Raw genomic sequence first — 12,539 nt, forward strand, 5'->3', positions numbered from 1 at the left:
CCTTCAAACTTTGCTGAAGTTAGAGTCGATACATTTTCAACCTCAGGGCCAAACCTCTGATTTCTGATCTCAGGTGTCAAGGGCAGCGAGAAGAGCGACGCCAAGTTCTCGAGTTGAAATGCTGGCGACACCGAAGGAACTGTCCAAAGACTACATCGCTCCACGAGAGGCAGAGTGGAGAAGAAACTACGTCCTGTTCCCCTGAACCTCCGTCAGCATCACAACCAAGTCTCTGATACTGCTACTTCTGAAACTTATTCAATGGGATTGATGGAAAGTAGAAGTTAGGATGAAGAAAGAGGCTTTGAAATGAATCTGCAAACATTCATAGATCTTGATGAGTCTTTAACCTGTCTGAAGATCTGCAGATTCAATTTTGGTCAAATTCTTTAGAGCTTTTGTTCCAGCCTGAGTCGTATGTTTATAAATGTGCAATGTTTCCAGACTCTGAGCGAACTCCCAGAGAAATAAATTCAGCCTTTTATCGGTGAAAAAACACTGGAAGTGACATTTTGTGGATTGTTGCATTTGCTCATTAAGATGAAATTGTAACCACAGCCACCGAAATACCAGAATTCCTCTTTGAACCACAAACCAAGAGAGAGGCCCTTCACCTCGGTGCAAACCCAAAAGACGAGGAAAGGAAACAGACTTAAAGTAAATAATAAGAAAAGGAAATTCTGAAGAAAACATTTAAATTCTCCAAGGATTTGAAAATGTGTTGAAATTCTCAGTGTGAGGGATCTGGAAGAGAAACGTGTCGGAGATCGATTCCCGACGGTTGCGTGTGTGTCTCCGCTCGTGTGATGATGTCATCGCCGGGCGCTGGAGCCATTAAACCGGTTATTTCTGGATTGCGACATCGTGATTTATGAACGATTGCTGCTTTAAATCTCCGATGTTTTGGCAGAATCGGTGAAAGATGTCAGAAGTAAAAAGCTGATGTCGTGATCCAGGAGGTTTTTCCTTTGCAGTGAAGCTGGATTTCATGTTTATATCACAACCATGTGTGTTTGGATGCTTGTCCCAGCGCTGGTTTTGAATCCACTGTGTATTTTAACCATAACCGAACCACTAAATAAAACCTTTGTGAATTTCAACACCTGCTTTTGATTTGGGACAGATGTGCACAAAGAGAGGTTCACGTTGAAGATGACATCAGTCGAACCCATTCAGAAGCTCACCCTCTCTCCTCTGAAAGGTCGCGACCCCGTGGAAAGAACCACAGTCTGGCCTCAGTCCAGCTGACAAAGGGGTTGTGGGGCCTCGGTCTGGGAATCCACTGTAAAACCCAGTGTTTCCATAAGAAGCGGTCACGGCTGATGTGTGCAGAGGTGGAGGCGCGGTGCAGTAATCAGGGTTGGAGCCCTGCGGGCGGGGGGGGGGGTGGAGACCAGCGCAGGTCTGTGGTGCGGCTGGAGGCCGAGGAGCAGACAGGCATCTGAGGAGGAGGCTGAACCCAAGTCCTGCTGGGAGGATGATCTGGGATTAACCTGCTGTGATCGGGAACCTGTGAGGAGGAGGAAGAGGAGGAGGAGGAGGAAGAGGAGGAGGAGGAGGAGGAGGAAGAGGAGGAAGAGGAGGAGGAGGAGGAGGAGGAGGAGGAGGAGGAGGAGGAGGAGGAGGAGGAGGAGGAGGAGGAGGAGGAGGAGGGAATATGAAGAGAAGAGTTTTAACTTCAGATTGACTTCAAGATAAAGTTCTTTGAGTCCTGACAAATGTGGATGTGTCTCCATTGTGTTACAAACACTTTGAGGTTTGTCTCTTTAGAAATGTGAGTTTCTGTCATGAATAATCAGAATTTTGATAATGATTCAAGTTACATATCAAACCAACATTCTAATATTCTCATTGAATATTAATATTAGCCTCTTTTCTGTGTTTGATATGACTTCTGATCGAATATTGGCTTCACAAAACAGACAATTTGAAAATGTCATGGGCGCTACAGCAACTTGTGATTCTGACAAGTGATTAATAAAAACAAAAAGTCATTCCCTCTGAATATTATTGAATCCAGATGTTGTTTTGTTACGTCCACACCCATGTGTATATCAGATCAGCAGTAACCATGTCTGTTTGCTCATCTTCACACAGGATGTTTCCTTTATCTCACACCTTCTGCTCACACAGGAAACGGTTGAATCATGTTTATGATGTGTATGGTTCAATATGAGAGTTCATAGCTGAGGTTGCTCTTGTTTTTTTATTCCTTCCTGCTCTAAGTGCTACGGCAACAGTTCATTGATCAAGAGCCAACTGTCATTTAAATCAAATAAACCCGGTTATGATCCGTCTCACTGTTTGATTCGTTTTCAAGAGTTCAAGCAAAACACTACACAACTCTTTTACCTTCAGGAACAACCTCTGTTGCTCCACAAAAGTTACAAACTCTCTTCACTTGATCCCTGGTTTCATTTTTCATTTGCATGGAGCGACTCTGCAAACAAACCGTGTGAGGGCGGAGTGACAGGAGCTCGTTGGTGAATGTTCCCGAGATGTGAGAAAACGTTGCTGCAGTGGGTTTGGACTCGAGTCAGTTGTAAATAAATAAAGTTTGCAGAGCGAAGTCCTTTATTTATTTAACCACCATTTGTGCAGCATACGGTAAAAACCACAGCTTTAATTTGCCGTTGCTTCAGTTTATTTGTGCGTGTAAATGTTTTCGAAACAGGAGAAACAGAAGAGGGAGAAGTTTGGAGGCTCCAGAGTTTCAGTTGGAAAGTAAAACCCAGTTCGTTAAAGAGGTTTTTACTGGTTTCATTGGCACAGTTAGTTTGTGTCTTTCTCACATGAAGCTGGATCTGAATTCATGAAAACTAATCAAAGGTAGAAAACTGTCGACTCCAATAAAGTGTGTTTAGCCTTTAGGACCATGGTGTATATGGAGATTTATCTGTATATCTTTATGAATCCTCACGCTGCAACTAATGATAATTTCAACTATTAATTAGTTTGCCAATCATTATCATTTATTTATGTATTTTGATGCACCATGCTGAGTTATCTATTCTCGTTTTTTCCCCAACTTTCCTCTTTTTTCTCATGTTTTTCTAGATTTTTATAATCTTGCACCATCTTGAAATGACAAATCTTCAAACTTAAATTGATCTTCATTAGAGTTAGACTTTTTAAATTATCAGAAAATCGATTGATTGTCTTTTCTGAAAGGCTAAAAATGCAAAAATCTAAACTTGCAAAGATTTCAGAAGAATTTATTTTGGCTTCTTTGTATAAATCCATTATCAACATTACTGGCTAATACTTTTTGCAGTCGATCAACAGTTTGTTTCAGTTCTAATGTGCACAGAAAGCTGCAGATACTTTATGAACAGAGTTGAAGAACTTGTAAGAATCAATGACAAACACAAACAGTTCCAGGTGAACAGACTTAAAGTCAAAGGACGATTATGAGCGGAAGTGAGTAAAGTAAAGATCTAGTTGTGCTCCTGTGGTTAACCGGTGATGAGATGATCGGTGTCCCAGCAGAAAGTCAAGCAGCTGAAAGTCAAGCAGCAGAATCCTGGCAGCTCCTGGACGACAGATTCCTCACAGCGCTGCAGAGTTTTCTTAGCAACACACAAAACAAGACTCCAATTCAAATTCTGCACACACGCTCAGCATCACACACCCGGGACGTCCTCTCACTGGAGGGACTCCAGGACGGACGGCTGAGGAACAGTGTCCACGTCAAGCTTCATCAGTGAGGAAGAGGAGGCCTCTGTGACCCCTGACCCTTAACACTTTTAATTACCTGTATTGTACTTAAGGTTAAGGTCTTATAAAGTCACAGTAATAAGATGTTATATAAGCTGTAATAACATAATCTTTCTGCTCTTTTCACAAACTAAACCATAAAGGAATAACAGTGTGTGTAAGGATTGTGTGTTTTGTTATTTCTACACAAAATCTTAAACGCAAATGTCAGTGAACATGTGTGTCAATACGTGCGTGTGTGTGTGCGCGTGCGTGTGTGTGTTTGTGTGTGTGAGTGTGAGTGTGAGTGTGAGTGTGAGTGTGAGTGTGAGTGTGAGTGTGAGTGTGAGTGTGAGTGTGAGTGTCTGTGTGTGTGTGTGTGTGTGTGTGTGTGTGTGTGCAGCTGATGCCTGTTAAATGGCAGCGTGTGTAACGAGCGGCTGATCAACCTGTTGGATCAGTGTTGGTTTCGGTTGAGCTGGTTGTGAGGGCGTTCCCACCATCTCTCTCTCTCTCTCTTTCTCTCTCTCTCCCACCTTCCTCTGTGTCTTAGTGGAAAGTATGACATGAGTAATGCAGATGTTGATTAAGTAGAATAGCTTCAGTATCAGACTGACTTTACTCAGTTGTTGAATAAATTAAATCACAAAATCAGGATTGCAAAGGATTCTAGAGATCCTGAAGGTCGGAGGTGAAGAGGTCACCTTCCTCTGAACTCTGTCTGGAGGCCACAGCGTCAGACCGCTGCTCTACATCACAGTTTGTGCACCAACAAACATTTGGACATCCCAGTTTAGGATGTTGACCTTGAAGTTGACCTCTGGCCGCTCGTTCCTCAGCCCCCAGCTGGTCAGTGAGGGGAAGTGCAGCGCTGGTCTCTGTCTGTGATCACATCCTCACGAGTCGGAGCAACAGACGCTTCCCTCTCTGGACCTGGACTCGTGTCTGTATTCCTTCCAGGTTGTTGTCAGAGCTCAGAGACGTTTAGCAGATGAATTATTCTCCAGTTCTCTGGAACGCACGAGCATCTCTTTCTCCTTCTGGCTTCGGCTCCGGTGTCTGGACTCGGCTCAGGACTCTGGTTTCCTGCTGGAACCTTTTCTGGAGCTCAGCCTGCAGCCGCCTGTCTGCCTCCTTGACTCCAACTCCAGTGAATTCCAGTCTAATTCATCCAATCCTCTTTTATAAAGTACTTTGTTTGACTACTACTGCTATGTTTGACTAATTTCTGAAAAGAAAACTCTTAAATGATGTCACCTCAGTACTTTGATATGCTCCGATTTGTTTCAGTAATAATAATAAGACTTTTCTTAATCTGACTAAATGCTTTACGATGAACAATGAGAATAAGGACAGAAAACAAGCAGAGGAAACAGAACAATTAAATAAATAGATTAAATTAATTAAATAAAGAGGATGAGTCCGTGTAGAGTCATCATGACAAGCAAACAAATTTAATTGAAGCTTGACACTTTACAGTTTAACCATGAACTTCATCATAAATATGCATAATTGCAAATATCATAAACTATTATGTTGTCTCTCATGTTAACGCTAAAAGAAAAAAAAACAAGTACAGCCAGATATATTGATATGTTAATATAAATAAAGATATATGAACTCTGGAAACTCTCTTATCAGCCTCGGTTTCTAATAACTCAACCGGGTTCTGCTCGATAAATGTAAAAATATGAAGAACTTCTTGTTTTGATGGACTGATTTATATTTAAGAGATGATCACAACCGTTCTGCAGAGGACAAAGGGACAATGTAATGACATCACCCGCCCCCCCCCCCCCTGTCCTCTCTCTCCTGAAAACCTTCCAGATTCGTCTCTGGAAGTTTTCCTGGATCCCGGCAGCAGATTCCAGCTGCGTCTATTGTAGCTGCAGCGCTTCCTCACTTCCTCCAGCGCCGCTCGCCGCTGACGGACATGCGTGTAAACAAAGCCTGAAAACAAAAAGCTCAACCCCCCCACCCCGCCCCCCCACCCACCACCACCACCCTTTCTAAAACCTCATCCCGCCTTTGTGTAGCTCGGCTTCCTCCCTGTACTCGGACCTGGGATGTTCAGTTTTCCTCAAAGCACACTTCAGTCGGTTTAACTTATAATAACAATAATGTTTATTTCTGTAAACATGGCGGTTAGATCGTTGGCAACAACACACAAACACCTTCACATTCTGTAAGTTAAAAGAGCTTCATGGGTACAAAAGAGAGAGGTGGACGCGAGGAGGAGGAGGGGAGCGAGGAAGAGGAGGGGAGGTCTTCTGGTCCGAGGTCAGCGGGGTCAGCTCAGAGGTCAGCTCAGAGGTCGGGACGTCTCAGTCCAGCACCGAGCCGTGTTCGGCAGGAAGACCCTCCGCCCGCCGCCACTTGGCGTTCCGCTGCTTGAACCAGACCTGAGGAAACAGAGAGAAGGAGGAAGGTCAGAGGTCAGGTGACAGGTCAGGTTAGAGGTCAGGAGACACGTTAGGTGACAGGAGGTTCGCTGACCACACGTGCGTCTGAACACAAACTGAAACAGGAGAGCGATGAGGTCACTGGACCCGGCGACTCAACACAGTCATGACATGAATATTCCTGAGAAGGTGGAGTTCTGCTTTTGTCAAGACGGATTTGAACCAAACACGGTTCTGTTGTTCTGCTTCTTCTCCTCCTCGGGCCTCAAGGCTCCACTGACACAATAACTCGACACAATAAGTTAACGGTTGGCCCGAGCTCTTTATATGAATCATCAACGTGCAACCGAGTATCCTGTTTACATCCATGTGCTGTGGTTACGCTCAAGTAAGACGTAACATGGGCTGAACTAAAGTACATAGTACACATCAAAGAGTTCTCACTGCACAAAACAGGTTGGTTTAGTCTTTCATCATATTCATAATATTCATAATATTCATAATATAGAAGTGAAAAGCTTCGACATCTGGTTGAATCATTTACACTTTAACATTTAGAGTATTTACACTGTTTTCGCTTAATTTCTGAGAGTTAATAGATCTATATAAATAAAATCCAATGCTCAAGTTATGCTACGTTCCATTAAACCCCGGAGCTCGGAATCACCGAGCCAGTCGGATTCAGATAGTCGGAGGAACTTCACCACCCCCGACTTTGAAATCCAAGATGGCCCCTCTGTGCGAAGTCTGACTGTTTATTAGCACTTCTGTCGTTAAATTTGTCGTACACACTTTACTTTTCAAATACTGTCTGTGGACGTTGTACTATAGTGTTATTATACATGAATTACTGCGTTATGTGTTATTATCAACTGGTTTTATTAAAGTTTATCTGCTGGTTAACGTAAACATTGTTCCTCACTCCACTCGGGTTATAGGGTTGTGATGTCATTCCGAACTCGGTGTAACAGAACGCAGAATAAGATTCTGTCCAGAATTAAATAATGACGATGTTTCAGGCTGGTTTGTGTTGAACATGAGAAACTCTCTTGTTATTTCGAGACGTGAAATCCTCGACGTCCTCGACCGAGAAGCGAGAGCAGCGTTCTGCTTTCCTTCACGAGAATCATCATCTTCATAACGACATTAAAGTCGGATTTCTTCGGCGTGCGAAGGCCGCCTGTGGTCAGTGACTCATGCAGGCGCAGCGTTGACCTGGAGGCGGCTGATCGGAGGAAACCACACAAAACAAAAGTCTCTGTGTAATTGCAACACAGGATTTCTGGCAGCGGCCGCTCCTCTGGATCCAGTTCTCCCAGCGCTCAGCTAACGACTGCTGCTCTGAAAGCTGCCGGCCAGATGATGACTGCGCCGGGCGCCGCGACACACGCCCGTGACCTGCCGCCTCGCTGTGTTGCGGCTGGCGTTGTCAAGGGATCCACAACAACGCTGACATCATCTGGATAACGCCGGTGGGGGGGGGGGGGAAGGGAGGGATCCAGCTCTGCAGCTTCAGGACACGAGGCCCGAGCTGGAGGCGTGAGACGAGAGCCTGGCAGGACCAACACGTCCTCACCACATCCTCACTGGAGACATCTGAGATCCACATTCAGAGTTTTCTGGGTTTTTTTCACTTCGATGTAAGAAGTGGTTTCTGTTGTTCCCTGAGTTTCAGAACATCGGTTTCAGGAGAATAATACATTTTAAAGTTCTTCTCTTCGAACGACGGTCCAGGTTTTAGAGGTTCATCGGGTGAAAGAGCGTTTCTCTCTTCTCCAGCGTTTGAATGGAACTCAAAAGTTTTGCACTTTCTTTTGTTTCCGAAGCACAAAAGCTCTTTGAAGTCTGCTAAAGCCATCACACACATGCTATTTCTGAACAATCATGTCAGGATTTATAATCCCGCTGACGCACACAATGGCGCTTGTGTCATTTTCCCGCCCATTGACTCTACGAGTGGATTACATAACGAGGTCTTTCACCCTCCCTCCCCTCCCCCCCCGCTCCACCTTTAAAGCATTGAAAGCGGTTGAAACGTGTGAAAGGAGCTGGAACATGCTGCCCAGCTGCCGCCTGCACGTCGGAGGAGCTGTTAATGTGGAACAGGGAGTGGAAGCCGGGGCGTGTTCCTCCGGCTCAAGCTTCTCCAATGAGAGCTTTGTTAACTGATCCAGAAACACTCAAAGTGAGGCAGGGCCAGGAGAGAGAGAAAGGAAGGGAGCTGTTTACCCCCCCCCCACACCTCACCTCACCCTGCCTGGACCGGGCTTCACCTGACAGCTCATACACCAGGAGGAGGCAGGAAAGATTCTAACACAGGTTTAGGCAGAAAATCTGGATTTAATCCTCAGTGGGCAGAGCTAAATAAACTATTTCACTGAGTGACGCATCCTGAAACCCTGAAACTCATCTGTGCACACCCACCGGGATGATGACAATTTATGATCTGAGTCATTTCTACTCACTTTATGAAGTTGTTTAAAAAAATAAAAAGGCCCATTTTGAAACCTGCATCCTGACAAAGTCCATGCTTCAACTCGACACACTCTTTAACTGAGTCATCAGACACACAACAACCAATCATATGGATTCAGGATTGAAGATTTCCCCTTATTCTCCCTTCTTATTAATTAAAAACATTATTTTCTTGGGTAATGGATTAATAATCTGCCTACAAAACATTGGCAAAATGTTGAAAATGTCTTTTGCTCTTTCCTACAGCTCAAGGTGATGTTATATCTTACATCTTATTTATTATGGCTGACATATTAAATCAACTACAATTCCAATAAACAAAATTTTATCTATATAATAATTTTTTCCATGTGAAATAAAAGGCTAGAAATCAAAGTAAAGACAGGACAAATCAGCAAAATCTACCAATTTAAGAAGCTGGACCTTGAAAAGTGACTTAAAACAAAGTTTTACAAAGTGATTATTAAAATAGCTGCAGAACAATAACTTTCCTTCAGTTGATTAATTAATTAAAACACTATACAACAGTGTTTGACTAAAGCTGCTTCTGCTTTGTAGACAAAGTGAAACCAGCCAGAACGGCTCCTACAAAATAAAACACCTCACGTGACTTTTCTTTCTGAACGAGAGGAAACTACACGATGCACCTGTTTGCTCCTGAGGGTGAAACCTGTTGTTTCTGCAGCTCTGGGTGAAATCTGGAGGAACCTGCTGGAGGAGTCCAGGTGGAACAACCCAGCGTCGGTCTGACGTCCACAAGTTATTGATTGGTGAAGTGTTTGCACTGGGAGAGCTAATTATGAAGAGGACACGTGTCTCAGGCCACGTGAGAGCTCCGCCTCTCCTCAACCACAAAGCAAACGCAGGAGCGAGGATTTGCCTGTGAAATGAACCTCAAGTTACAGAATTTACATGAACAGCCTCCGAGCAAATAATCAGGTTGCTCTGCTGCCGGATCCCGAACAGGAAAAACAACTCAGACTTTATATTCCGGAATGAAACGTCCAATCGTTTGAAACGGTTGCCAGTGACTCTATCTGCCGCAGGAATGCTACTGGAGGTGCCTGCATAACTTCAGCTGCTGTTATCGCTGCGCTGAGGCTTCACATCTGGATCCTGATGTGAACGCTGCTGCAGTGGAGCAGAGGACATTCCTCAGATAGAGGCTGGGTGGGAGTGCTCACACGTGGGACAGGAGGCCTGAGTCATAAAGGGATGTTTCATTTCATTAAATGATGGTTTTCTATTTTTGAATCACGGGTTATAACAACATCCTTCAGTCTAACTCCACTTCACAAGTTGTTTAAAGGTTTCTGCACGACTCTGTGTGGTCATGTGCTGATTTATAAGCTCATTGATGAAGAGAAATCGAATTAAGCTGGTATTTAATGTTGTCTAATAGAATATCGAGATCATTAATATGCTTTTTGTCGTTTACATACATCCTGAACTTTGTCTTCTATCATGATATGATGTGATTTCTCTCTCAGAAGCTTCACAGTCAACATCACGTCGTTAAACTCCAGTTGTCAAAGTCAACGATAAACTTTTACACTTAAATGTCAGAATTCGACTGTTGTAGTAAGAAAAAGCAGAGCTGCAACTTCATTATTCATAAGTCTGTTGTTTACGTTCTCATTTAAATCACTTGTTTTGTCTATTAAACGGAGATAAATACTAAGATTGTGTATTTTCATCGTATTTGTATCATGTTGTTTGTATATTGTTGGTTTAATTTTTGTGGAATTGTGTTTAGAACCAGTTTAAACCAATACTACTTGTCCTATTAGAAATAAAGAAAACATAATGGCTTGTTTTATCCGAGGGACAAGTGAGTATTTGTCAATTCTTTCTTGAAAAATCTCTCAACAAATGAACTCATCATTCCAGCTTCACATATGAATACGTTGCTCACTGGAGCCAAACAGATACACTTGGTCTTTCTCCTCCTTATGAAAGAAGTTGAAGTAACTGAAGAACTTTTTCCCACATGAACACATGACCTCTGTGAGCTCGGTCCTGAACAGATGAACGAGTGTTCCTGAGGAGGAGCTGAAGGCAGCAGGAACCTGGAGCCTGAGTCTCTGAGTCCGAGAGGCAGAAACAAGCTGGAGCCGCTCGGCTGGCGACCAGCGGGGGGGCGCCGCCTTTGTCATCAGTGTTTGTTTGCACACAAACGAGGATTTATTCTTCCCAGTCCACAAACCGGATCTATTCAGCGTCAGCACAGCGGCTCCAGGTTTGACTCGGCACATGTTGAGTCTCACTTTGTTTTCAGAAAAGACAAACACACATGTCCCCTCGGCTTTTGTCTCCACAGCAGCGATGGGTCACTTCCCCTCTGAGGTCACTGGACTGAAAACAATCCTCACTCGTAGAGTATTTACACAAAGTTACTAAAGTTTCCTGAGATTGAAGAAAAACCTCTGAAACTGAACAAAAGTAAAGTAAGTAAACCCTAATACTGTAGTTAAGTAGTTTTTAGTTACCATTCTCAAGTATTCTATTATTCAAAAGTCACATTAACATAAAAAATACCTATTTTGTACCACATATAGTATTTTAATTCATAGTACTCTGGTTAACAGACAGATACTAAAATCACAAGCTGGCAAAATTACTCATGTTTTGAATGTATATTCAACCTTTATCCTTCATTATTAAGTGTATTTGTAATCAATAACTTACACAATGTAGTTGTAATGAGGTAAAAGTTTGAATACTGGACTTTTATTTGTACTGGTACAAGTATTTCTTGGCTCTAAAAACATATTCTAGTCCAGCACTTTCTATTAGAAATGTTTGTGAGACTCAGTGGCTCCTATATGAGAATAAGTGATATTATAGCTTATAAATATCATAAATAATAAATCTAAACTGGGACTATCACAGAAACACCTCAGTGAATCTAGAGAAGAGAAACATCAACTAGAGACTAAAACTATAAAGTGCAAAGTTCATTATTTGAAGAAAGTTGTATCTGATCAGGATGAAAACCTCTAAACCAGGAGTTACAAACATCTGGGAAAGTTAACACCAGATGTTTTCAGCACTTTATCACACGCACGCACACACACACACACACACACTCTCTCACACACACACACACACACACACACAGGGACTCACCAGTGTGTCCTCCTCGGACAGTCCACATTCTGCGGCCACCAGCATCAGCGTGGTCCCGTCCGGGTAGCGACAGCCTTTAAAACATTCCTCCAGAACTTTGACCTGCTCCTCGGACAGCTGCATCAGCTCGATGGCCTGGGAGGCCATGGTGCTGGTCCTGGTCCTGGTCCTGGTCCTGGTCCTGGTCCTGGTCCTGATCCTGGTCCTGGTCCTGGTCCTGGTCCTGGTCCTGGTCCTGGTCCTGGTCCTGGTCCTGGTCCTGGTCCCTGACCGACACGGAGCTCCGGAGAGGAGAGCGCAGGATGGAGCAGCGTGGAGCGGAGGACTGACAGCTCGCTGGGAGTGTGTGTGTCTGTGTGTGTGGCTCTGTGTGTGTCTGTGGGCGTGTGAGTGAGTGCGTGTGTGTGTGGAGGCTTTACTACTGTCAACAGAGGCGCGTCATGAGGACAGTCCCCCCCCACTCCTCCCAGCAGGACCCTCCCACAAACACAAACTGGAGGAGGAGGAAGAGGAGGAGGAGGAGGAGGAAACATCCAGCAAACAGGCCAATCAGGAAACAGCTCGTTAATATAGATCATAGACAGAAGTTTTTATTATGACTCAATAATTCAGCTTTATATTCATATATTAAATAACAAACCACAGATTCATTAATATCTGCTGGAACATTTATTTACGTAGCCGTGGAATAACAATTAGTAGAAAAATTAATGAATTAATCAATTAATTAATTAGCTTAACTTCCTTTAAGGTCCAGTATTTAAACAGTTTTGTATTTTATAGTCTTCTACCACCAGGGGGCGTAAAAACAAACTGTTTTCAGATGTGAACTCCGGA

At 43.6% G+C, this 12,539-nt stretch overlaps 1 protein-coding gene across 1 annotated transcript; it reads right to left on the reverse strand.

Annotated features, from left to right (window-relative positions):
* Positions 1-5,796: 5,796 nt before the first annotated feature.
* Positions 5,797-12,103, reverse strand: hopx (HOP homeobox). Its single transcript, XM_061079907.1, has 2 exons — positions 11,703-12,103; positions 5,797-6,098 (listed from the first exon to the last, which is right to left on the reverse strand). Exons 1-2 carry the CDS (start codon positions 11,847-11,849, stop codon positions 6,021-6,023), a joined length of 225 nt encoding a protein of 74 aa, XP_060935890.1. The 5' UTR covers positions 11,850-12,103; the 3' UTR covers positions 5,797-6,020.
* Between the last annotated feature and the right edge of the window lie 436 nt (positions 12,104-12,539).

Source organism: Limanda limanda, chromosome 10 (genome assembly GCF_963576545.1).
Source record: "Limanda limanda chromosome 10, fLimLim1.1, whole genome shotgun sequence".
Classification (NCBI taxonomy): domain Eukaryota; kingdom Metazoa; phylum Chordata; class Actinopteri; order Pleuronectiformes; family Pleuronectidae; genus Limanda; species Limanda limanda.